This window comes from Carassius auratus, chromosome 44 (genome assembly GCF_003368295.1).
Source record: "Carassius auratus strain Wakin chromosome 44, ASM336829v1, whole genome shotgun sequence".
NCBI lineage: Eukaryota > Metazoa > Chordata > Actinopteri > Cypriniformes > Cyprinidae > Carassius > Carassius auratus.
In genome coordinates, this window is record NC_039286.1 from 10,073,771 (window position 1) to 10,101,074 (window position 27,304).

The window sequence follows — 27,304 nt, forward strand, 5'->3', positions numbered from 1 at the left end:
GCGTGAGGACCAAACACAGCAGAGAGGTAGGAAACTTCACTCCTCTTATTATTTCTCTTAGCGATTTATTTACTTCGGAGCCTGTTCGCGACTCAGTTGATTCAGATCGGCATTTCGGAGCCTGTTCGCGACTTGGTTGATTCAGATCGGCACTTCGGAGCCTGTTCGCGACTCGGTTGATACAGATCGGGACTTCGGAGCCTGTTCGCGACTCGGTTGATTCAGATCGGCACTTCGGAGCCTGTTCGCGACTCGGTTGATACAGATCGGGACTTCGGAGCCTGTTCGCGACTCGGTTGATTCAGATCGGCACTTCGGAGCCTGTTCGCGACTCGGTTGATTCAGATCGGGACTTCGGAGCCTGTTCGGGACTCGGTTGATTCAGATCGCCACTTCGGAGCCTGTTCGCGACTCGGTTGATTCAGATCGGGACTTCGGAGCCTGTTCGCAACTCGGTTGATTCAGATCGGCACTTCGGAGCCTGTTCAGATCGCCACTGCGGAGCATGTTCGCGACTCGGTTGATTCAGATCGGGACTTCGGAGCCTGTTCGCGACTCGGTTGATTCAGATCGGCACTTCGGAGCCTGTTAGCGACTCGGTTGATTCAGATCGGCACTTCGGAGCCTGTTCGCGACTCGGTTGATTCAGATCTGGATTTCGGAGCCTGTTCGCGACTCGGTTGATTCAGATCGGCACCTCGGAGCCTGTTCGCGACTCGGTTGATTCAGATCGGCACCTCGGAGCCTGTTCGCGACTCGGTTGATTCAGATCGGCACTTCGGAGCCTGTTCGCGACTCGGTTGATTCAGATCGGCACTTCGGAGCCTGTTCGCGACTCGGTTGATTCAGATCGGGACTTCGGAGCCTTTTCGCAACTCGGTTGATTCAGATCAGCACTTCGGAGCCTGTTCAGATCGCCACTTCGGAGCATGTTCGCAACTCGGTTGATTCAGATTGGGACATCGGAGCATGTTTGAGATTTTTTTTAAATTCACATCTGGACATTGAAGTAGTAAGTGTTTGTCAAACAGTTAATTGGTGATAAATGAATATTTGGACTTGAGGCTTTTTTTAACCTGTCGATTCAGCATGTACATGGGCCCACACACAAAGGTGGACACACTCTAGACTTAATCATCAGAAGAGCTCTAAACTTTTCATCCATTTGTTATTAAGGACGTTATTCATAACTGTACTGAAAATAAGCAAATATTGTAGCTGATGCTAAATGTCTACCTCCTATATATCATATATATATAGAGAGAGATAGATAGATAGATAGATAGATAGATAGATAGATAGATAGATAGATAGATAGATAGATAGATTACATCCGAGGAGAAAAGAAAGGATGTGATGTTCAGAACATGGTTACTACAGTAATTATCAAAGAGGGGAAGAGATGCACCCCGTTTGGCCAGGGGTGTTTTTACACCCCAGACAAGGTATAAGAAGGAAAAAATCATTATGAAAATATAATTATATTTTCCTTAAAATCTTCATATATAACTGTGATATTCTGTAAAACAACAAACTTTAAAATACTTTGTTCTTACTGGTGAAAATCAGATGGTCATCATCTCTGTTTTCTCTCAGGTATATCACAGTGTAAGCTTCACAGTGAACATTACTCTCGTCAGTGTAGTCCATATCAACAAAAAAAATACATCTTGACTCCATATAGTGGTTATTTTGGGAAAAAAATCCCAGGTATTTTGAGCAGTAGGATTATTAAAAAAATAATTTTTACTTAAGTACATAAAAAATTGAGTACTTTTGTACTGTCACTTGAGTAAAATTGAAAAAGGAGTACTTTTACTTTTACTGGAGTTATATTTTATTATACGTATCTGTACTTTTACTCAAGTACTTGATTTGTGTACTTCGTCCACCACTGCATATTATAGAATTCCTTGCCAATTTATGTTTTGAAAACATAGTCATTATTTTTGCTATTGTTATGCTGCTATTGGTGTAGAAATTCTAAATTTAGGGTTTGGGTTGGTGATAAGGTTAACATTATTTGTTTTGATATGTTTTTTTCAGGACAGCAAAAGATGACCAACAAATTCTTCCCTTTGTAGAACCTCAGTGAACAGACACACAAATAAACTACACAATCTGAACACCATTAATGATTAGCTAAAGGGGAACAATGTTCAGATTGTGTGGACCCGATCTTTGCAAGACTGTGAAATGAATGAAAAGATAGTATTTTGAATGGTGTGTGTTGTATGACATGTTATAAGAGTTATTAAACAAAAGCCTCCAAATATATTTCCCCATGTGATAAGTTGGAGCATCATGTTGGAATGCATGCTCCATCTTGCAACAAGACGATTGGAAGATCGTGTCGTGGGATGGACCAAATCCACTTGGATAAAACCCCAATGCCGGAACTATTAAGTTCATGGTTTGAAATACCTATTTTAACACGCTGCCAGCGTTCTTGTCATCCAGAACTCAAAACACTCAGAATCTTCAAAGTCTTGCAAACAGCGAAACCAGGCAACCAACCAATAACCAGGAGGGTTTTCTCAAAAGACGTCATCCAAACGGCAGATCTGCAACCAATCCAAGGCACGGGGATTCTCTTAGACGAGGATTTTCAGTAAGTTATTCATTTATTGAGTAGCTCAATAAATTCTTGTTTCATTTATAAAGAAGTATTGTCTTGTGTGGTGGATTAAACTTTGCCCAGATCCTGTGCTACCTAGCTTTCACCAGAGTGCACTCCACCCCTGAATCTTGGCACTACACCCACCACTCTTGGCACACTCTTACAGACTACATTTCCCATAATCCTTTGCCGGACTCATAATTACTGATTGCCTTCACCTGTCACGCCCTCATCCACACACACCACTGGCTATTGTTTGCTTGTAGCATTTTTGAGTTCCTATGTTCTTTTTGTTTGTTTTTTTCAATGTGGTTCCTTGTCTTGTCTTTTGTGTTTGTTTTTTTTTTTTATCTCTGGACTGTTTACTTGTTTTTCTGATTGTTTGATGCCTGCCTTGACCTTTGCCTGTTTATTGGATAAATCTTTTTGTCACATTCTGGATTGTACGCCCGCATTTGTATCCAACTCTGTGGTCATGCCTCCCAGCATTCCAAAAGGGATCTAATGTTCACTAAGCCAAGCTTTATCATTATGTTTTTTTATTTGTTGAACATCAATTAAATTTTTATCCTTAAATAGTTTAGGACTCAGACACCACTATGTCACGTAACAGCAACAAAGACTGAACGATTGTCTTTCTATTAACTTAAATTACCATTGATTAATAAATGTATTGTTCCATGTTCTTATGTATACTACATACAAGGTTTACACGCATAGTCAAAGTCTTCTCTATTTTAGTGTATCACAGCAGCATGAAGGCAGCCACAATTTGAACACAACTTCAAATGCACCCTCTGTTTTTTCTGCAAATTAAGGATACATCCGATAGATCCCTCGCAGTCTATCCTATGCCAGAATTCATAGCACACCAGTGGTGACGGGACTTTTATTCAAACAAATTAGTGGGTGATGGTTCTGTGGAGGCCAATGGATACACTTAGAAATGTAAGTTCAATTCAATTCAAGTTCATTTGTATAGTGCTTTTTACAATATAAATCGTTACAAAGCAACTTTACAGAAAATTGTTTCTAAAATATTTAATAGTACAGGATTTTTAGAAAAAAATGATATAAGACGTAGTCAGCCAGACGATGAACATTATTAATATTATTAATAATTATTATATGATGCAGTCACACTTGTAGCAATATTTGTTAGTTTTGTTTGTTGATTCAGGGTTCGCATCATCTGGGTTCCTCTGAGGGTCAGCATCATCTCTTCTCAGATGTTCTGGATCCAGACTGGAGCTTGTGTAAATCCTTGTTACCACGAGATGTAAATCCCGTGGCAAAACATAGAAACAAATAGAGACATCATTAGCATACTCGCGACTCGGTTGATTCAGATCTGGACTTCGGAGCCTGTTCGCGACTCGGTTGATTCAGATCGGCACCTCGGAGCCTGTTCGCGACTCGGTTGATTCAGATCGGCACCTCGGAGCCTGTTCGCGACTCGGTTGATTCAGATCGGCACTTCGGAGCCTGTTCGCGACTCGGTTGATTCAGATCGGCACTTCGGAGCCTGTTCGCGACTCGGTTGATTCAGATCGGGACTTCGGAGCCTTTTCGCAACTCGGTTGATTCAGATCGGCACTTCGGAGCCTGTTCAGATCGCCACTTCGGAGCATGTTCGCAACTCGGTTGATTCAGATTGGGACATCGGAGCATGTTTGAGATTTTTTTTAAATTCACATCTGGACATTGAAGTAGTAAGTGTTTGTCAAACAGTTAATTGGTGATAAATGAATATTTGGACTTGAGGCTTTTTTTAACCTGTCGATTCAGCATGTACATGGGCCCACACACAAAGGTGGACACACTCTAGACTTAATCATCAGAAGAGCTCTAAACTTTTCATCCATTTGTTATTAAGGACGTTATTCATAACTGTACTGAAAATAAGCAAATATTGTAGCTGATGCTAAATGTCTACCTCCTATATATCATATATATATATATATAGAGATAGATAGATAGATAGATAGATTACATCTGAGGAGAAAAGAAAGGATGTGATGTTCAGAACATGGTTACTACAGTAATTATCAAAGAGGGGAAGAGATGCACCCCGTTTGGCCAGGGGTGTTTTTACACCCCAGACAAGGTATAAGAAGGAAAAATCATTATGAAAATATAATTATATTTTCCTTAAAATCTTCATATATAACTGTGATATTCTGTAAAACAACAAACTTTAAAATACTTTGTTCTTACTGGTGAAAATCAGATGGTCATCATCTCTGTTTTCTCTCAGGTATATCAAAGTGTAAGCTTCACAGTGAACATTACTCTCGTCAGTGTAGTCCACATCAACAAAAAAAATACATCTTGACTCCATATAGTGGTTATTTTGGGAAAAAATCCCAGGTATTTTGAGCAGTAGGATTATTAAAAAAATAATTTTTACTTAAGTACATAAAAAATTGAGTACTTTTGTACTGTCACTTGAGTAAAATTGAAAAAGGAGTACTTTTACTTTTACTGGAGTTATATTTTATTATACGTATCTGTACTTTTACTCAAGTACTTGATTTGTGTACTTCGTCCACCACTGCATATTATAGAATTCCTTGCCAATTTATGTTTTGAAAACATAGTCATTATTTTTGCTATTGTTATGCTGCTATTGGTGTAGAAATTCTAAATTTAGGGTTTGGGTTGGTGATAAGGTTAACATTATTAGTTTTGATATGTTTTTTTCAGGACAGCAAAAGATGACCAACAAATTCTTCCCTTTGTAGAACCTCAGTGAACAGACACACAAATAAACTACACAATCTGAACACCATTAATGATTAGCTAAAGGGGAACAATGTTCAGATTGTGTGGACCCGATCTTTGCAAGACTGTGAAATGAATGAAAAGATAGTATTTTGAATGGTGTGTGTTGTATGACATGTTATAAGAGTTATTAAACAAAAGCCTCCAAATATATTTCCCCATGTGATAAGTTGGAGCATCATGTTGGAATGCATGCTCCATCTTGCAACAAGACGATTGGAAGATCGTGTCGTGGGATGGACCAAATCCACTTGGATAAAACCCCAATGCCGGAACTATTAAGTTCATGGTTTGAAATACCTATTTTAACACGCTGCCAGCGTTCTTGTCATCCAGAACTCAAAACACTCAGAATCTTCAAAGTCTTGCAAACAGCGAAACCAGGCAACCAACCAATAACCAGGAGGGTTTTCTCAAAAGACGTCATCCAAACGGCAGATCTGCAACCAATCCAAGGCACGGGGATTCTCTTAGACGAGGATTTTCAGTAAGTTATTCATTTATTGAGTAGCTCAATAAATTCTTGTTTCATTTATAAAGAAGTATTGTCTTGTGTGGTGGATTAAACTTTGCCCAGATCCTGTGCTACCTAGCTTTCACCAGAGTGCACTCCACCCCTGAATCTTGGCACTACACCCACCACTCTTGGCACACTCTTACAGACTACATTTCCCATAATCCTTTGCCGGACTCATAATTACTGATTGCCTTCACCTGTCACGCCCTCATCCACACACACCACTGGCTATTGTTTGCTTGTAGCATTTTTGAGTTCCTATGTTCTTTTTGTTTGTTTTTTTCAATGTGGTTCCTTGTCTTGTCTTTTGTGTTTGTTTGTTTTTTTTTTTTATCTCTGGACTGTTTACTTGTTTTTCTGATTGTTTGATGCCTGCCTTGACCTTTGCCTGTTTATTGGATAAATCTTTTGTCACATTCTGGATTGTACGCCCGCATTTGTATCCAACTCTGTGGTCATGCCTCCCAGCATTCCAAAAGGGATCTAATGTTCACTAAGCCAAGCTTTATCATTATGTTTTTTTATTTGTTGAACATCAATTAAATTTTTATCCTTAAATAGTTTAGGACTCAGACACCACTATGTCACGTAACAGCAACAAAGACTGAACGATTGTCTTTTTATTAACTTAAATTACCATTGATTAATAAATGTAGTGTTCCATGTTCTTATGTATACTACATACAAGGTTTACACGCATAGTCAAAGTCTTCTCTATTTTAGTGTATCACCGCAGCATGAAGGCAGCCACAATTTGAACACAACTTCAAATGCACCCTCTGTTTTTTCTGCAAATTAAGGATACATCCGATAGATCCCTCGCAGTCTATCCTATGCCAGAATTCATAGCACACCAGTGGTGACGGGACTTTTATTCAAACAAATTAGTGGGTGATGGTTCTGTGGAGGCCAATGGATACACTTAGAAATGTAAGTTCAATTCAATTCAAGTTCATTTGTATAGTGCTTTTTACAATATAAATCGTTACAAAGCAACTTTACAGAAAATTGTTTCTAAAATATTTAATAGTACAGGATTTTTAGAAAAAAATGATATAAGACGTAGTCAGCCAGACGATGAACATTATTAATATTATTAATAATTATTATATGATGCAGTCACACTTGTAGCAATATTTGTTAGTTTTGTTTGTTGATTCAGGGTTCGCATCATCTGGGTTCCTCTGAGGGTCAGCATCATCTCTTCTCAGGTGTTCTGGATCCAGACTGGAGCTTGTGTAAATCCTTGTTACCACGAGATGTAAATCCCGTGGCAAAACATAGAAACAAATAGAGACATCATTAGCATAGCTGCTGATCCAACAAAGTAGAATTAATTAGTTTAACCCAAGGTAAAGAATAAGAATGTGCATTTGATCAGATGCAACTACACTCACAATTTAAGAGATACATTATTCGATTGTTGGGCGAAAGAGATGCGTTTTTAATCTAGATTTAGACAGAGAGAGTGTGTCTGAACCCCGAACATTATCAGGAAGGCTATTCCAGAGATTGGGAGCCAAATGTGTAAAGCTCTACTCTAAGTATTGTGTTTTAATTTACTCATATAGCTAGCGAAACAAATGTTAAGAGTCAGGGGTCTTAAAAAATGTGAATAGATTCATTTATTAGCTGGTCGGAGTCAAAAGTTATTGTATTTATTAAATTGAGAGCAGAATTTGATGATTCCTGTTCTTGAGACAAAAACTCAGCAATTGTGCATTGGAGGAAAGGCATTACCTATCTGTAATATATCCACTAGGACCTCTTGGGTTAACAACAATTAACCCTCACCCATATATAATGCCCACAACAATAAGATGAGTACTGTAGGCTACTTAATAAACAGACTAGTCTTTCAGTCATTTTCATTTTATTTGTAACTTTTATTTTATTATTTATTTATTTTGTAACAAAATATTTCCACAAAGGTCAAATTTGATGATCCAGGAATATGATTTCTGAAGTATTTTGTTTGTAGGTTAAACGGCTGTTATATTTTCTAGCCTTAAGATTGCAGCCCTATTAAGGAAAACTGACCATTAGAGCTCTTTTGCCTCAAGAATGGTGTATGCTAACTCCCACTGGGAGCCTTTCATACTCCCATCGAGGCACCAGACATGAAGGCTCCACAGCTCTGGGTGAGGGTGCCAAATCATGCCTTTCACTTGTGAAAAAAGTTCCTTCCTAAACGGGATGGGCCACGGGGCCATCATCATGAGCTGGATCAGCTCTGGAAGCCAAGCCTGGTTCCTCCAGAGCAGAGCTACTAGGAGGAGGGAGCATTTGGTTTCCCTGACTCACCTGATGATCTGGGCAATCAAGGTGATAGTAGAAAATGCATACTGGCCCAGAGCATCTCTCTGTATAGAGAAAAATGTTGGGCAATGAGAGTTGTCTTCCGAGGCGAAGAGGTCAACCTCTGCCTTCCCAAAGACCGCCCAAATTCGCTGTACCGTCTGAGGATGTAGCTTCCAATAGCCCGGGGCTACTTTGCCTCTGGACAGCATGTCCACTCCCAGGTTCATCTTGCCTTACATATGAACTGCCCTTAGCGAGAGGAGTTCCTTCTGGGTCCGGAGAAGGAGGTGACCAACCAATCTGTATAAGGCTTGAGACCTGAGACCTCCTTGGTGATTGATATAATAACTGTCATGTTGTCCAAATGGACCACGACGTGGTGGCATTTGTTAGCTGGAAGGAAGGAATTCAAGAAGACCACCAACATTTCCAAGGCAATTGATATGTAGGCATCGCTGCTGATCTGTCTAGGAGCTGAATGCCGTATTGCCCTCTAACAGCGTGCCCCACCTGGAGCTGGAGGCATCTGTTGTGATCACTTTCCTTCTGGGGGCCACACCCATCCCCACACCTGTCTGAAACAGGTGGATGATCCTCCAGGGGGCAACAGCTTCGATACAGCAGTGATCAACCGCCAAGCATGGGTGGGGACTCTGGCTTTTAGCCAAAATTGGAGGGGTTGCATTTGGAGCAGACCCAGTGTAGTTACAGAGGCGGCCAAGCAGTCTCTAAAAAACCTTCAGGGGGTGTGTCGTCCCCGGTTTGAGGGAAGCCATCAATCACTGTAATGTCAGGGATCAATCCGGTAAGATCTATGCCCATATAAGGTTGGAGTCTAGAACCGTTCCCAGAAAGACATCATGTTCATCATCTGGGCAACAACTGGCACTTGCACGGGTTGAGGACCAACCCTAGGCACTCTAAGTGACTGAGCAGCAGCTCTTTGTGAACGTGCAGTTTTCTTCCTGATCTGGCTAGAACAAGCCAATCGTCAAGGTAGTTCAATACACAGATTCCCATCTGCCTGAGAGTGGACACTGAAAATGAAACTCCATATCTCAGAGGTGTTTGAAGAGGTGAGGAATGAAGGCGAGCTGGAAAAGATCTGCTGCCCAGCTGTTTTTTCCTTTTAGCCTTTTTTTCTCTTGATGAAACAAAGCTACCCTACATCGCCGCCTCAGCTTCATCCTTGGTGGTGAGTAGAGCTAGTTTTGCATCCACTGCTTCTTTTTGCAGAAGAGTCAGCGAAGAGATGATCCTTGTGGCTGAAGGAGAATAATCTGATGAATGGCACTACAAGCCGGTTTATATAGCGGTCGATCACACTGTCAATTCGCAATCGCCTTAGAAGTAGCCGATCCATAAGTGATAGCATTCCAATTCCCTTACACTCCTTGAGTTCTCTCCATTGCTGAAAAGCTGCTCCAGTATTTACACAGTCTTGCCTTATAGTAACCTTTCATTTTAATGTTTTAATGTTTCATTTTAAAAACTTTTCCTCTTTTTATTCATTTTTTTTTTCTGCCATCCCATCAAAACCATAAAAAATCTATTTGAAATGGTAGACCATCCGGGGACTTCTGGCATACTCTTTTCAACATACTAAGCTTTGAGAAATACTTATTTTAATCTCACATACTATTTAGGATGGATAGTATGAACATTGGGATACAGGGACTGTTTATGTTGTTGTTTTATTATGTTTCATCCGTGAAGGACTGTTGCTTTTACTTTCATTTTCTGTTTATTTGATTATTAGTTTGGTTTAAATGTTCGCCCGTTCCGACCTCCTGAGTTACTGACACCATTTCTGAGTAGCTGTCCCTATGGTTTGAATTCGTCATTCAGACAACAGCACAGGCTTATTGGCCTTTTCATTCTAACAAACATTGTTTTTTGAAGCTCTTCATTTAGCTCAATAATGCTTTTGTTTATGAGTTTCACAAGCTTTAAAGTCAGTGGAAAAACTCCCTCGAACATATCATGCATTATGTATGGGGTCACCATCAAATTAACAGACTGTCAGCAGAAAACGTTGTTAAAGCAGAATAAACTTTGTGTTCTGTTCCAGACACTTAGAGTAAATCTTTGAGTTGAAAGTTGTTTGAGATCATCTATCAATGTTTTTAATATGTCGTCCATACCAAACTGTTTCAAATGTGAATGACGAACCAGCAGAGCTAACTGAATGTGCTTAAGATGAGATCAGTATTTTCCACCTGAAAAACAAAGCATCTGTGCTTCCTGTACACCTTTTCTAAAAGAATGGAATCGCTAAAAGGTTGACTTGAACTCTTCTCTACCACAGGTGATACAAAAATTTGGGTCATGTGCATATACAACTTAAAATGCTTCAGAAGTAGGCTATAAGATCGTTAACTTTATAATCGAGAAAGATTTTTGGTATTGATATGCAAAAATTGACTTTGGCATACATATGATACGCATGTGTTGGACGTGCATATAATACACAATTTTCGAGTGCATATAATACAAAATTTGTTGCCGTGCATATGATACGCAGTTTTCGCTTCCTTTCAAGTTACAAGTGGATGCCAGTGCCTTTGGAGCTGGAGCTGTATTGCTGCAGGATGATGACTCTGATGTTGAACACCCTGTAGCTTACTTCTCTAAAAAGTTTATTAAGAGTCAAAGAAATTAAAGAACTATCGAGAAAGAAGCACTATCTCTGTTGCTGCCACTTCAGCATTTTGAAGTATATGTTGGTGGATCTGTAATCCCATTAGGGTGTATACGGACCACAATCCCTTGGTTTTTTTGTCACGGATGTCCAACTCAAACCAGTGCTTGATGAGGTAGTAGCTCATTGTACAGGAGTTCAATCTAGACATTTATTATAAAAAGGAGTTGAAAATGTTGTTGCTGATGCTCTGTCTCGTGTTTATGATGGTGAAATGTAAGGGAATACTGTCTTGTATTATATTCAAACTACTGGTTTGTAATTTGAGGGTGGGGGTGTTATGTTCTACAGAGTAATTTTATTCTGTATACATATTTTGTATGTCTTCCCAACCACTAGTCAGGTTGTCCACCCCTCTTTCTGTATTTATTTTGATACCAATTGTGGAAACATATTCTCTGTTTTCAATATATATATTATAACATACCAAAACAGGAAGTTCTAGGGAGTGGGTGCCCTCTTTTTTATTTTTATATTGTAGCTAGAAGGGATACAGCTACAGGATACCAACAATAAATAATTTTTTCTACATATTAGATTGTGTTTTATTATAGCCTAAACCTACCCCAGCCCTAAACTTACACTTACAGTAATGCAGATACATTCAATATTGTTGTTCAGCATGAGAAAAGGGACGCAATATTGATGTGCACATGTGCAGTAAACTCTGGTATGTAGGATAAAATGACAATGTTTCTTGTGCGTTCAGCAACCTTGTTTCACTTCGAGAGATTTTAGCCTCACCCTGTATAAGCTCATTCATTGTCTTATTTTCAATGTCTCCACCTTGACTGCCTCAAAGCCTCTCTCAAACGGCTGGCTATGTTTACAAATCCAACACTTGTCAAAGAAAATGATTAATTGTCAGTTTAGAGTTTGTTATCCGCATGGTCTAGCATTAAATTCAGGACAAACTGCATTCCATATAGCTTTAATAAAGAACGCTTCTTTGATGCCTAAAATACAGGACGATTCCATATTAAAGTGAGTCAAGCCTTTGTACTGTAATGTTTGTAATGACAAACTTAAAAACATAGAAAGTGTTCCATTATTTACATCTGTGGATATCAGATTTCCTGTCTCTAAATGGCATCTAAAACCAAAAATTACTGTGGTTGGTCCTATCAGACGGATTTAATGTCAATAGTAAAATGTGTGTCTTTGTGAGACAAAGGTTGGAGGAATTGAAATAAGAGACACGGAACGTTTAAATGATCATAGATAAATGTTCAGGGTAAATAACAATGTAATGGATCCGTTTGATGGATATTTGCCATGTTTCTGCAGCCAGCTCTCATTAGATGTATTTTATGAATTCAGGATGGATGACCATCACTTCAAAGAACAATCAAAACAATATATAATTCACCTCAGAAGATTCTGACATAATCATGCATATTTGTTCAGGAAAAACTGTACAGAACAGTATCCGAAAGCCGAAAGTTATAAACTGATTGATAGATATGATTTTCACCTATAGTCTCTGTCAGTGTTTACTGTAGGTCTCATCTAATGTAAGTGCTGAAGTACACACAGTTCTAAAATATAGATGGCAAACTTAGTTTGTCTAGTACTCCACAAAAGATCTGACGATTAGATAATAATTATATAGAAATACAATATTCCTGGCCAAGATGAACTTAATCCCTTTCAATTCTAGAATTCAACATATTATTGAAACATATTTTATAAAGAAGCAGAAATGCGCATAATAATAATAAGCATTTTAAAATGAATGTAATTTTTAAATTTTTTAATATCTAAGAGAATTTCATGAGTATCTTTTTTTTTTTTTTTTTTTTTTTTTTTAAAGAACACGTTTAAAAATAAATGTTGGTGTGTGCTGCCACCAGGTGTTCAACAATCACAACTTCATGAGAGAGAGAGAGAGAGAGAGAGAGAGAGAGAGAGAGAGTCATGAAATCATGGAGTTTTGATATATTTCATTACGATATTTGATAAACAAGTTCTCTTAAAGTGGTTTAAAGTTATAAATTAGACTTCTTAATCTAGAGATATTAAAAGGAGTGGCCACTTACAATTTGTAAATTGGGGTAGTTGGGGTACGAGTGGTTATGAAAGAATCAATGAAACGCATTTGTCTGTTTCACTACGTGTCGAATCGCGCTCGCGGAAAGCGCTTGAGAAACTCTCTTCCGCCGCTGGGTATATGCTTTCAATTCGTTTTTTTTTTTTTTTTTTTTTTTTTTTTTTTTTATTTCGAGCAAGACTGTAACTACGACATTCACAGTACATGACAGCGCACCGCATTAAAAAATATATATAATTATTTTTTATAAATTCAAAAACGAAAGTAAAATTAAATCTTTGAGATCAAGGGGGCCCCTGGTGTTGCGTTTTTTGCTTATAGGCAGGATATCGGCTCTACGGAACAAAATGTGGGATGATTCTGCCGTCTCACGCGTTTAGCTATCCGCTATTTTTGACCAAAGTCAGGTTACTGATGTGCATATAAACGGGGAAAACTGATTATAATAAGCTGATATTTGTGAGTTATTAATAAAATCTTAAAGTCATGGACATTTCTATAGTGAATAAATTTTTTCTAAGCTCAGCTGTAAAATATAAATTTGTGTTGTTCTTTGTAAGAGCAATCTCCATTAAAAAAAAAAGTAATTAACAACAACAACAAAAAACTAGAATGGCTAGCTGGTAAAGTAATCGTAATTATTATTCGTAAATTGTTATTATTGTTATTATTATTATTATCAATTGTAGATATTATTGCGCAGTTATATTTCTAAACATGATTAGTTGGGATACCGTGTCACCAGTGATTCTGTTTATCATTGCAACAACAAACAATTGACAAAAGAATAGAAGAAAAGTCTGCAGAAACTGAATCATGTCAAGTGGATCATGTTTATTTAAGGAAGTATTAGAACACAGTTTCTTTAAACATGAAAATACGGAAAAACAACTGAAGCAACTTTTTCATTTTTAAGATTAAGATCTCTAAAGAGTTAGCTATTTATTTCTGCTTAGGTCCTCGGCCCTTCTGCATTCATTTAGCTACGGGGTACAATAAAGCAAGGCTTTATTTTTTTTACCTTCAAATATCAGTTTCACAGTGACTTCTAATAAGCTGAATGCTGGTTTTTGTCCCCTTCAAATGACTGTTCTATTGAACAACAGCAAATGCACCTGCAGCCAATTTATAGGGAGGTTTCACTACGCTGAATAAACGGCTTTTGTTGGAAAACAGCTTATTTAATAAATCGACAATAATCTACAACATGTTTGCCATTAAACATTCAGGTTAGATCGATCTATTTTTAGCGTAGCCTATGCACCGAAAATGGCTGAAGAGTCACGGGTTGCAACGAGAATATCCAGGGCACACACGATCCAATGGTAAATTTGGAATTTGTGATCTCCCACTCACAATATCTTTGGTACAGCTAGCCACTGAAATTAGTTCCATTCACTTAACTCCAGAGGTCTCCAAAAACGCAAAAAAAAACTAAACAAGAACGCCGTTCAGCATAAAGAGATGAGTGCTTGCAGTACTTTAGAGGGGGAAAAAATCTCTTTGCAAATTATGCAATGTTGGAGAAGTGTGAAAAAAACTCACTGGATGCACTCCTTTTTCGTTTTAATGTTTAATCCCATAATTGTCAATAAACAATGTCCCTGTATGTTTCACGTTAGCTACTGAAGAGTAAAAAAAAATGCTATTTGAACATTAAAGAGCCAGTAAGATGAAAATTCTAAGCTTCTTATCACTGTTTATAGGTCCTGTACAATAGGTTTAAATCCATCCAAGGTTAAAAAACATTGTCATTTTGTCAAAATATTATTTAAAAATTACCTCAATTCTCAGAGATCCCCAAACGGTTCGTGCGAAGCTGTTCAAAAGATTCAGTTTCCTTAAACCCCACTTTTCGGTAGCATACTGTGTTCTGATTGGTCAACTGACATAGTCAGGTTTGATTGGTTGTTCCGCATAGTGATGGGAAGTTCGATTCTTTTCCGCGAACCGGTTCTTTCGGACGGTTCGATTCAATAAACCGGTTGAAAAAACCGGTTCATCGGTTCTTTCACGCTCGACGTAATGACGTCATTGGCGATGACGTAATGGCGTCACATCTATCAAACATTCAAATATATAAAGTCAGTAATCATAACTTTAGTCAGTTAAAACCTCATAATCATGAAAAGTTTACATTTGAGTTTTGCAACAACACCTAAATACAGTAACAGCAATAATGTGCATATGAGGATTTAAGTCTTCAAGATATAAAGTAAATAAATTAGGTGTCATCAGCGCAGAAACCATGATCCACTTACTAAACATAATCCATTGCGATGTATTTGTTATTAAATGAACTTACGTTTCGCCAGATTGCCCTTCATAAGCCCTCGAAATACCCGCGCTCATAATATTACTAGTACAGAATCAGAATCAATCACCAAAAGAATCCCTTCGGTTCAGACATGCTGTGAGTCAGTTGGCTTCACGCTGAATCGCGCATGCGCAGTATCATCAGTTCATCGGTTCTCAATTCGGACGCGTCCGACAGAAACGATTCTCGGTTGAGTGTACTGATGATCCGAAAACCGATGCAACCGGTTCTTGACTCGAGAACGAGAATCGCTCTAACCGGCACGTGCTGCAGTTCAGTGTCATCAGCTGCTCTACTCGTGTTCATGTTCTGTTTACTACAAACTCAATTTGTGAATGTCATCATTAACTATAAATACAGTACAGATATCTCATAAATCATCCCTTATTCCTATTAAACATAAGAGTCTTTAGAGTCTTAATTATTGTCCAACTTCCCTGAAAACCAATTTGGCCTATACATTATATACAATATACAGATTGGAAACATTAATCTAAAAAAAATAATAATAAAAAAAATCAAAATAAAATCTAGTTATTTTATCACACTTTCCGATGTTTAACAAAATACTTACAAAATTACACGCATGCGCAATATCATCAGTTCATCGATTCTCAATTCGGACGCGTCCGACAGAAACGATTCTCGGTTGAGTGTACTGGTGATCCGAAAAACCGAAGCAACCGGTTCTTGACTCGAGAACGAGAATCAGCTCATCGGTTCTCAAATCGGACGCGTCCGACAGAAACGATTCTCGGTTGATTGTACTGGTGATCCGAACACCGAAGCAACCGGTTCTTGACTCGAGAACGAGAACTGCTCCAGCAGTGGGCGTGTTCGTTCATTATCTGGCTCGGCTCGGTGTTCATCTTCAGTTCGGTCTTCACAGCATTTCATTCAGTGTACTGTTTGAGTAAATGGATTACCCCGGGATATTGGTTTATTCTGACTCAGAGGGAGTGTCAGTCATGTTAAAAAAGTTAACAGCTTAAGTAATTTGTGGATTTATGCTTATTGGAGACGTGAACCGTTTCAAACGATTCAGTTCGATTTGGTGAACTGGTTCAACCGGTTCACTAAGAAGAACCGGTTAAATTGAACGATTCGTTCACGAATCGGCCATCACTAGTTCCGCACACAACTTCATGGTAAACTATGCTTTAGCATCTTTTTGGGGTGAATTATGTCTCATTCCTCTCATCGCGAAGCAAACAGTAAAATAAAAAACTTGAACAGCCTCGCTGCTTTTTCTTCAGTGTGGGTGTATTCAAGCCTCGCGCTTCAGTTTGAATCTGAATAGCGCGGGGGGCGTGGTCACATTAGATATAATAAAGGGAGACATGAAAAACTGACATTGTGTTGTTTTCATATGGATTACTTTATCACAGAATATATGTTAGCAGCACTTATTTAGGTTTAAAGAAGACATGTCAAGCTTTCTATATATATATCTCTCATGTATCTTATACATCATATACCGACATGTGTACCTGTCCTTTTGTTCATGAATGAGAGCTCTAGATCTCGTTCAGACTCAAATGAAACTCGCTCAGTGTGGATGACAACTCTGGAAAACTCTTCATTAATGAGAGTAAACCGAGAATGATTTGTTCGCCTGAAAGATTCGTTCAAAAAAAAAAAAACGATTCTTTCACGAACGACACATTACTACAACGCACGGTCTTCGCCGCTAGTGGAGGCAGCATCGAACTGCGCCACGGCCGGAGAAGCGAGAGAGGCTTGCTGCGGTGAGACGGGCTGGTTGAATGCCTGCTGCTGGTGCGATCCAGCATTATAAGAGAGCCCGGTCTTGGCGCGACAATTGTGTTGTCTAGTGAGGAGAGCTCGGGGATTTCTTTTGGCAACAATATGTGGCTTGGCAAGAAGAGCAGCTGACGCGATGAAGCTTTTTGGTGTTCAGCGGCCGTGTTTGGCAGGGTAGGAGTGATCATGGGTCCAGCAAAAAAGTGGCAGATCTGAAAAATCCCCGGTTTAGATATCTTAGTCGAAAGGAAAATTGAGCCTGTGATAAGATGACAGACAGAGCGAACAGAATGCTGACAAACCGTCCATGCCGAAAAACTGACCTTGGACCGCAGAAAACACAGTTGACCAACACAAGCAGATGACATGGCACCGCAAACCATCACTGACTGTGGAAACTTTACACCTCAGGCAACATGGATTGTGTGCCTCTACTTCATAATTTACTTTCATCAGAGAACATAACTTTGGACCACTCAGCAGCAGTCCAGTCCTTTTTGAAGCGAGATGCTTCTGACACTGTCTTTTGTTCAAGAGTGGCTTGACACAAGGAATGCAACAGCTGAAACCCATGTCTTGCATACATCTGTGCGTAGTGATTCTTAAAGCCCTCCTTTTGCAAGGTGTCAATGGTCGTCTTTTGGACAACTGTCAAGTCAGCATTTTTCCCCATGATTGTGTAGCCTACAGGACTAGAATGAGACAGATTAAAGGCCTTTTGAGTAAATTAGCTGGTTAGAGTGGGGCACCAGGTGTTTTTAATATTGAACCTTTTCACAATATTCTAATTTTCTGAGATACTGAATTTGGGATTTTCCTTAGTTATCAGTTACAATCATCAAAATTAAAAGAAATAAACATTTGAAATAAATCAGTCTGTGTGTAATGAATGAATATAATATACAAGTTTTTGAATGGAATTAGTTAAATAAATGGACTTTTTGATTATATTCAAATTATATGCCCAGCACCTGTAGTTACACAATTTATGTCAAGTGTGTATTTTTGTTATTTTTAACAGACCTTATATGCAGTAAAAACACTGCAAACTCACAAGTAGGTTGTACAGAATTTATTAACTTGCAAAAAAAAAAAAAAAGTAAACAATCAAATTAACAATGTTTATTGAATGAAAAAATGCCTTGAATTAATGGATAATCAAGTTTTTACTTTGCATTTTTTTTAAAGGTTGCAGGTTTGTGTCTTAATTCCTGCAGGGATTGTCAGTGGGGGGATTGGAAAAACCAATGCCTTCTTCTATGCCCTATGCTCTTTTACGAGCACAAATTATGGAGTATGGGTCATCACACATCACTCCACTTTACTTCTCTGTCAAGTAAATAACTCTATATAAGTATTTCAGTGGATATTCCTTTAAGGGGAACCATAACAAGTAGCAAGCTAATGTTGGTATGATTATCATTTTCACTGCCGAGTAAAATACACTGTGAAGGTCCACAAAAGTATGAAAGAGGTTATCAGAATAGTCCATCATCAGTGGTTCATCCGCAATGTTATGAAGCGACAAGAATACTTTTTGTACATAAAGAAAACATTAATAAAGAATTTATTCAACAATTTATCTCCTCTGTGTCTATCCATATCAGTGTAAATAAATAAATTCACAAGAGCAAGTATATTGTTTGCACATGTTTATTTACATTTAAAGGCAAAATAACAAAAATAATAAGAACACAATTATAGATCTGGAACTTCTTCAAGTGTGTCTACATATCATTTATTAATTGCAATGTCTTCTGGTCCATCCTTTCCTTAGGAAGGTGTGCTAAATACTGATTAATGTAACATAAAAATACTATATTAATATATTTTGCTATTGTATTGTGGAGTGACACTTTCATTAACTTTTCTATACTCCTCAGATTATATAATGGTAAATATTACATCATAGCACAACAACAGTGATCAGCAACTATGTTTAGCCTACTTACAATAGAAATAATAAGCACATAGTTCATATCACAGTTTTGGAGGTAATAATTGGATTATCCTTCATCTGAAATGTGTGTCTTTTCAATATGAAATGCGAGGCAAATGTTGGATCGTAGTAATTAGGAACCACAGTTTCCACAAATGCCTTCACTTGATTGTGATGTTCTCTTTTATTCTGGACGGAAAGGGCAGGGAGTGTACATCGAGCGTATTTTGCATTATTAAACACCTATTTATACCGATTTGTTCAGGGCAGGCTTCGAAAATTCTTCAAAAAGAACACAAAGAATGACCTTCTAGCAGGCTGCCATAATTCAATATGGTCTTTAACGCACCATCGTTTCCGTTTAAAACCGTGTTCAGCAGTTATGTGTTGAACGTAACATATAGCGAATAGAACATTCTTTTCTTGTGTGAATGGCCTGTTATTATTGTTGCACTGATGGTCATTCAGACCTGTGTGTGTGAATCTGTCCATCTCTCCACAAAAAAGTTGTGAGTTACTTAAGTTGTGAGATTTTAACCCCTCATTACTGTATAGTTTATTAATAAAATAAATTATGTACAAAGCAGATATAACAAAATATGAACGCGCAAGTTTGAATGTGAACAGAACGCGCAAGTTTGATGTGTTTTCTTTCCTGTAAAAAGAAAAAAAAATTATATATACAATATATATATATACAAGATATATATACAAACAAGAGGAAACGTATCTCAAAACCCGTTGCACGCCGTTTTCAGGAAACATTTAGGCTAGTTCAACCGGAAAACTAACAAAACCGTACGCACCGGTTTGAGCTTGAACGGCCCCTGGTTCAAACGAAGCGAATCTCAGTCCAGTTTCCTTTACATTATCTTACATTTCAATGTGTATGTGTTGTATATACTTGGCCAAATTATGTTTCGATTAAAAAAATATATAATTATTATAAGCTTTTTTTTTTTAATCGAAACATAATTTGGCCAAGTGGCAGAGTTCAAATAAACAGATGATAGATTTGATTTATGAATTTGTTTTATTTATTTTATAGCCAGTACACCGACACAAATGACTGACTTTGACAATAAACATTATTTATATAAAATGTAATAAAACAAAGATCAGTTGTAGAACCAGATGTGAGACCAGCGGCTGTAATTTTTATGACCACTGTATGGCCGCAGAGTAAACTGTTTTGAGAAGCTTCGGGTAATAAACCTTTTTGCGATGCAATTGTGCTGAAAGGCTCTAATTCGTGTTGAAATAGAGACATGTTTTTTTTTTTTTTTAGCTATTTACATTAAAATAAAATACAAATGTTTCTGTGCGACCCGGTGTTCTCAAACCTCTCCGTTAGTACCCCCAGCACTGCACATTTTGTATGTCTCCACCAATGAGCTGAGCTGAATCAGGTGTATTAGATGCGGGAGACATACAAAATGCTCAGGACTGGGGGTACTCCAGGACAGGTTTAAGAACCACTGTGCTAACCTTTCAGATTTTGCTTCCTCCCATTAAAACAGTAGGTAGTAAAAAACAAACATTGATGTGTCCATGCGCAGTAAACCCTGGTCGGACAATTACGGGTATAATAAAATGTCAGGACACCCCTAATTCAGTTACATAACTGTTGATAATCCCCATAGAAATGCATATTTTAATTAAACCCCATGAGACAGGCAGCAGGTGAATAAACTGACGTTAGAAGGAGGGAGTCACATATAAACTCCTCCTCACTGTTAAACTGCGGATAAATTACAGGCTAAATTACTCCAGATCTAATAAACCAAACTTTCACCTTCAAGGATCCTTCCATAGCAGGTAAGTCAATTTCTAAAGATGCTGAGTTTTTTTTTCCCATAAAAATCTGTATTATTAATCAGTTTTTTTTAAATGACACATTCATATTATTGTTTATTTATTTATTTACATTTTATTCCGTTTACATGGATGCACTATCCCTTCAAGCAATGAGATGCTCTATTGTGAATATTCACAAAATGTTAATAGGCTATAGGACCTTTTACCATATCATGTCTCTTCAGCATCTCAACCACTCTCTTTCCCTCTATAGGTATTGTTGAAGTGAAAAACCCTTAAACTTTATTGATTTAAAGATGGTGGTTTTACTACTGAAACGTCACCGCTACTTGACCACACTCGTGAGCTCCATCATCTTGTTACTTCTGTACTTTCAAAACTCTTTGTTGATTTTATCTGAGAGATCTCCTTGTGCTTGCCACATCTGCGTTTCGGACAGAAAAAAAAGTGACTGGTTTAGAGAGCGATACAACCCCAACGTACCACTTCTGCTTAACAGCACCAACAGTGTATTGCATGCAGACGTCTCCAGGTGGTGGAAGGTAAGAGAGACTGCTGAAAAATAAATATACAGCATTTACTGACTTTACTTGGTTTTGTGGCTTTGAGGTTGGTAAGATTTGTTTTTGAAAAAAAGTCTGTTTTGCTGACCAAGGCTACACTGGTCCAAAATACAGTAAAAATGATACCATTGTGGAATATCATTACAATGTTTTCTGTTGTAATATATTTAAAAAAATGTATTCCTGTCATGCTAAGCTGAATTTTCAGCATCATTACTCTAGTGTTAAGTGTTAGCCTACATGACAAGATCCTTCAGGAGCGCAACTGCCATAGAAATGAAATTATCCATATAAATGATCTTAATTTTAAAGCAGAGGTTTAACACTGCTAGAGAAAACAAGCATGTTAAATTTGACTTTTCACTTAAATCCTCATCGTTTTGGAGATAAAGACCTTGTAATATCTATTCCTGCTCTATAATTCAGTCAAAATAAACATATCACTGTAAACCTCTTGAAATAGTAAACTACCATAAAAAATGTTTACACGAGTGGATGCCTATTTTTGATGCTAACTTATTTAATAATATCATACAGGGTCTACAAACCGTACCAAATACCAGCAGTTACACAAAGGTGGTGGATCAGCTGTTTTCCCTCTTCCCCGACAAACATCACTACTCAGACGCCGGTCCAGACCGCTGCAGGACCTGTGCTGTGGTGGGAAACTCAGGGAACCTTCTGGGATCCAATTATGGGCCCCGCATAGATTTCCATGACTTTGTCATAAGGTAAAAAAAATTATAATATTACTGATTTGGCTTTTAAGGTTGTCTTTCATGTTTCAATTTAATGAGAGTTTAGAGATTAATGAAGCATCGGTATCGATGGAATGGCTATGTTGTGCATTTATCGACTGAGGCATTAATAATGCCTTGAGTCATGAGATCACATTAGACCAGGTGATTTCAGATGTGTTGAAATATGATGTACACATAAAAATAAATAAAAAATCATCAGAAAATCGTGCACATATCAATCACCTTTGTGTATTTCTCTCAGGATAAATAAAGGCCCGACAAAAGGTTATGAGAAGGATGTGGGATTAAAGACGACTCACCGAATTATGTATCCTGAAAGCGCTGTGGACTTGGACAACTCCACCCATCTGGTGCTTTTTCCTTTTAAGATTCTGGACATTGAGTGGCTCATTAGTGCCTTCTCCAGTAAAACCATCATTCAGTAAGAATTAAACAGACATTTTCATCTTGCCTCTGTATAATGCATAGTGAAGTAGTGTTTATAAGCGCAGTGCTGCATTGTTTACAATGGTAACCAAGGAAACGCTATATATTTAATTTGGGATTTGTTTGACAATTTCAATTTAACTTGTGTTGTTTGACATAAGACATTTCAATTTCTGCTCCTCTCAGTTAAAGGGTTAGTTCGACCAAAAATGAAAATTATGTCATTAATAACTCACTCTTATGCTGTTCCAAACATGTAAGGCCTCCTTTTATCTTTGCAACACAGTTTAAGATATTTTAGATTTAGGCCGAGAGCTCTCAGTCCCTCCATTAAAGCTGTATGTACGGTATACTGTCCATGTCCAGAAAGGTAAGAAAAACATCATCAAAGTAGTCCATGTGACATCAGAGGGTCCGTTGGAATTTTTTGAAGCATCGAAAATACATTTTGGTCCAAAAATAGCAAAAACGACGACTTTATTCAGCATTGTCTTCTCTTCCGTGTCTGTGTGAGAGAGAGTTCAAATCAAAGCAGCTGGATTTCCGGTTCGCGAACGAATCATTCAGTTCACCAAATCGAGCTGAATCGTTTTAAACGGTTCGCATCTCTAATACGCATTAATCCACAAATGACTTAAGCTGTTCACTTTTTTAATGTGGCTGACACTTCCTCTGAGTTCAAACAAACCAATATCCCGGAGTAATTCATGTACTCAAACAGTACACTGACTGAACTGCTGTGATCAACACCGAGCCGAGCCAGATAACGACCAATAGACTGACTCGTTTTTCTCACATTAAAAAAGTGAACAGCTTAAGTCATTTGTGGATTAATGCATATTAGAGATGCGAACCGTTTAAAACGGTTCAGCTCGATTTGGTGAACTGAATGATTCGTTCGCGAACCGGAAATCCAGCTGCTTTGATTTGAACTCTCTCTCACACAGACATGGAAGAGAAGACAATGCTGAATAAAGTCGTCGTTTTTGCTATTTAGGACCAAAATGTATTTTCGATGCTTCAAAAAATTCCAACGGACCCTCTGATGTCACATGGACTACTTTGATGATGTTTTTCTTACCTTTCTGGACATGGACAGTATACCGTACACACAGCTTTAATGGAGGGACTGAGACTGGGACTAAATCTAAAATATCTTAAACTGTGTTCAGAAGATAAAAGGAGGCCTTACATGTTTTGAACAGCATAAGGGTGAGTTATTAATGACATAATTTTCATTTTTGGGCAAACTAACCCTTTAAATAGAGAGTGCTGCTGTTTAATCAACTCAAGTCACCTTTATTTGTAGAGCGCTTTATAAAATACTGGGTGTGTCAAAGCAACTTTACAGTGTTAAACAGGAAAATAGATTGTCAATAATGCAAGAAGACAATAACAGTCATTTTTCAGCTCAAGTCAGTTAATTGATGATTCAGTGATGATTAATCATCCAGGTTAAATAATGAAAAAATAAAATATGCACCTTTATGCACCACAGTAAAAACCTTTTTGACTTCTGAAATGTTTATGAAACATTCCACGTTTATACAGCTTGACATCTTACATATTCTGTTACAGAACATATTCCAAAGTCCCATCTACAATCAAAGCAAACAAGGACAAGGTGAACAACACAGGCTTTCTCATGAAATCAACCAGTCAACCAAATGACAAATGTTGATTTGTATGGTTTACTGATATGACCTGATTGAAATATTGCTATTGCAGACTCAAAAAATGATATTATATGACATTATAAGTGCATGTTTCATAAATGTCCTGTTTTATTTCTTGTTTTTAGGTGATGGTTCTTCACCCAGCATTCATAAGATATGTCTTTGATAACTGGGCAGAAGGCCATGGCAGATATCCATCCACTGGTTTCTTAACTCTGATATTCGCTCTTCACATCTGTGATGAGGTAAAACTCACATTCTGTGTCTCAAACTGTGTGTGGCATGGCATTGCCATTATTCAGGGAGTGTTAGTTGTTTTTTTTATTTTTTATGCATCACAATAGAGTTTATAATATCATATATAATAACTGTAAATCAGGTACATTTCTTGTGTAAATATTATTTATCTCGATTACTGTCATTTTAGAATTATCTTCAGAATCACTGCACTTTTACAAATCAATCAATCAATCAAGAGATTATTTTAATATCCAGTTCATATTTTTTTGAATGAACTGGAAGTGAGGGGGACAGAAATATCAAATGTTATACCAGTTGTTGTTTTTTTCTGATTTTTGTCTAATTGACCGGTCTTATTATTGTCTTATCTGTTACTTTTAATTAGCTAAGATTAAAATAGTTTAACAGTTAAAACGTTTCTGCTTTTCATTCAACTTAGCTTCAGTGATAGCTTGATGTCTTTGTCTATGTTAGGGATTTCCTGGCACAAGTTATTACGTCTATGAGTCTGTTTTGAATTTTCTGTGCTAGAGCGTCCTCCGGCTTTAAGTATTAATGAAACATATACTGCATGAGAGTGCTGTCAAATGAAAATAAAGCGTTTTCAGGATAAATATCGAGCAGGCAAATATCGTAGACGATCATGCTTTATACATAGAGAGAAGCAGACATCTTGATCATGATTAAAGTTTGATTTGTTGTTTAGCCCTAGTGATAACAAATAACTGTGGGAATTAAAGTTGTGATATGTAATTAAAGGTATTAAAGGTATAAAATAAAACAAAATTAATTATTCTACTCGGATGTTGAAATGGGCTTGCATATTACTGTTCATTTCAAATACAAAAAATAAATAAACTAAATGAAATATCACTGGTGGGACAAACATTTTCTCAGATTTCTTTTTTCTTTCTTGAACAATATTTTTTGTTGTTGTTGTTACCAAAAAAAAAGTATTAATCCATGGATAACTTTCTCTTCCAGGTGAATGTATTTGGGTTTGGAGCTACCAGTGGTGGAATCTGGCATCATTATTTTGAAAAAACATTGACTTCCTATCAAGGTGTTCACGCTGGAAAATTTGAAAATGAAATAATCAGTCAGCTCCAAAAGATAAACAAGATTCTGGTTCACATGGGTCGGACATGAAGCAGAAACAATAATACTGCACAATATTACACTGGAATTTTGAATACTGCATTTCGTAAATTCCTGCAGCAAAGATTTTCCTTTCAAGAGATCAACTCTTCTATGTTTAATTTGAGCTCCTCTAGTGGCACTAAATGAAACTATGGTATAGGCCTATACCTGTTTTTTTGTTAAACCTGTCAGGATGTTCAAAGGTCTGTGTAATGATTTTAATCAAAATTAAATGTCACATATTTTACAACTTTCTGGAGTTTTATTTTAGGTTTTGATGTACTTAAGAATATATATTTGGAGTATTAGTACCAAAAACCATCTCAATATATTTTTACAGCTCCTTTCTAAGGCGCTCTGCTGAGAATAGGTAGATTTCGGCTTGTCTAATTAATATTCATGAGTCTCTCTTTTAACTGGCCTGTTGTTTTCTGAGTGACACACGGCCAGGGCAACCACAGGTAACCACATGCGATATGGGCAGATTACCGGTTTCAACATATTTGAAAATGTCATGGTTTCAAAGCCATTAATATTTTCCATTATACACCATTCTTTCAGTATGCGCCTGCCCTCTTAATGACGAAAATAATGTAATGCCGACAGTGCGCGGATGGCCAAAAAATACTTTGGCCTTTACACGATCGGCAAGTTGCCGGTTTTTTTTTTTTTTGCCCTATTGCAACTCTCTGTTCTGGACTTGAACAATGTCATTTATGTGATAATATGAAGTCTATCAACACCCGTTAACACAGGCCAGAGATGCTGAAGACGGATGCACAGAGAATAATTCTGTAGCAGGCAGATCACTTACTGTTCATGATGCACAAACTGATTTGGGGGGTTTATATGAATGATTTTCTGAGGGAAGCTGACTGTCTTCTTAAAAGTTTGCGTGGTATAATTTCATGAAGCTTGTCAGAAGCTTGTGTCCAGCAGGATTTGTTTTTTTTTTTCACCTAGTTTTTTTAAAATAACATTTCAGAGCTGTAACTACTATACAGTGAAACAGTGATATTTTTGCTTAAGTTTATCATATCATCAAAATCTCATACCGGTCCATGCCTGTTTGTAACTGTACATTGTTATGATTAATTGTGGCTCAAGAACAATAATGTAGCTGTAAAAATACTTGCCTGCTAAAATTGATATGTATATAGCCTACATCGTCATCATGACTACATAGACACGTAAGTTTGTCTTTACTATGCACGTTAGATGTGATCTGCCTCATAGTAACAATCCTGTCAGATCATCCATCCTTTGAGTGAGAGTGTAACTTTGAGGTTGGCCGATCTGGTTTTTTGGTTAAAGTTAACTTTTTCAACATGTTTTCATGTTGTTGTTGCTTAGCAATGTTATGGACCAGATGTTGTCTGGGGTTTGGAAAAAGGAGAATGGGACGGTGGGCGGTGCTCGAGGTGGTCATGACTGAAGGCTGTGACTGTGTAGTTCTGACGTCAACTCTTTATGGAAGTCACAATGGTTCATGAAATATCACAGCTAGCCTACGTCATGCAAGTTGTTTGCATCTTACTGTGGACTGATTGTTTTGAAACTTATATGGTAGTTAAATAGCCCCCAGATCTCAGTTATCGTGAAAAAAGGCAGGAAATTTCAGTTTATACAATAGGCCTATGGGACCTTTAAGGTGAGACACTGCAGGCAAAAACACAGTTTTTTCAAG

The 27,304-nt window shown here is 37.6% G+C and overlaps 1 protein-coding gene across 1 annotated transcript; it reads left to right on the top strand.

Moving 5' to 3' along the window:
- The first annotated feature begins 20,355 nt into the window (after positions 1-20,355).
- LOC113062000 (CMP-N-acetylneuraminate-beta-galactosamide-alpha-2,3-sialyltransferase 1-like) lies at positions 20,356-26,160 on the top strand. Its single transcript, XM_026231499.1, has 7 exons — positions 20,356-20,811; positions 21,065-21,353; positions 21,912-22,105; positions 22,377-22,556; positions 24,140-24,185; positions 24,363-24,482; positions 25,462-26,160. The coding sequence occupies exons 2-7, from the start codon at positions 21,108-21,110 to the stop codon at positions 25,624-25,626; spliced, it is 951 nt and encodes a 316-aa protein (XP_026087284.1). The 5' UTR covers positions 20,356-20,811; positions 21,065-21,107; the 3' UTR covers positions 25,627-26,160.
- The last annotated feature ends 1,144 nt before the right edge of the window (positions 26,161-27,304 follow it).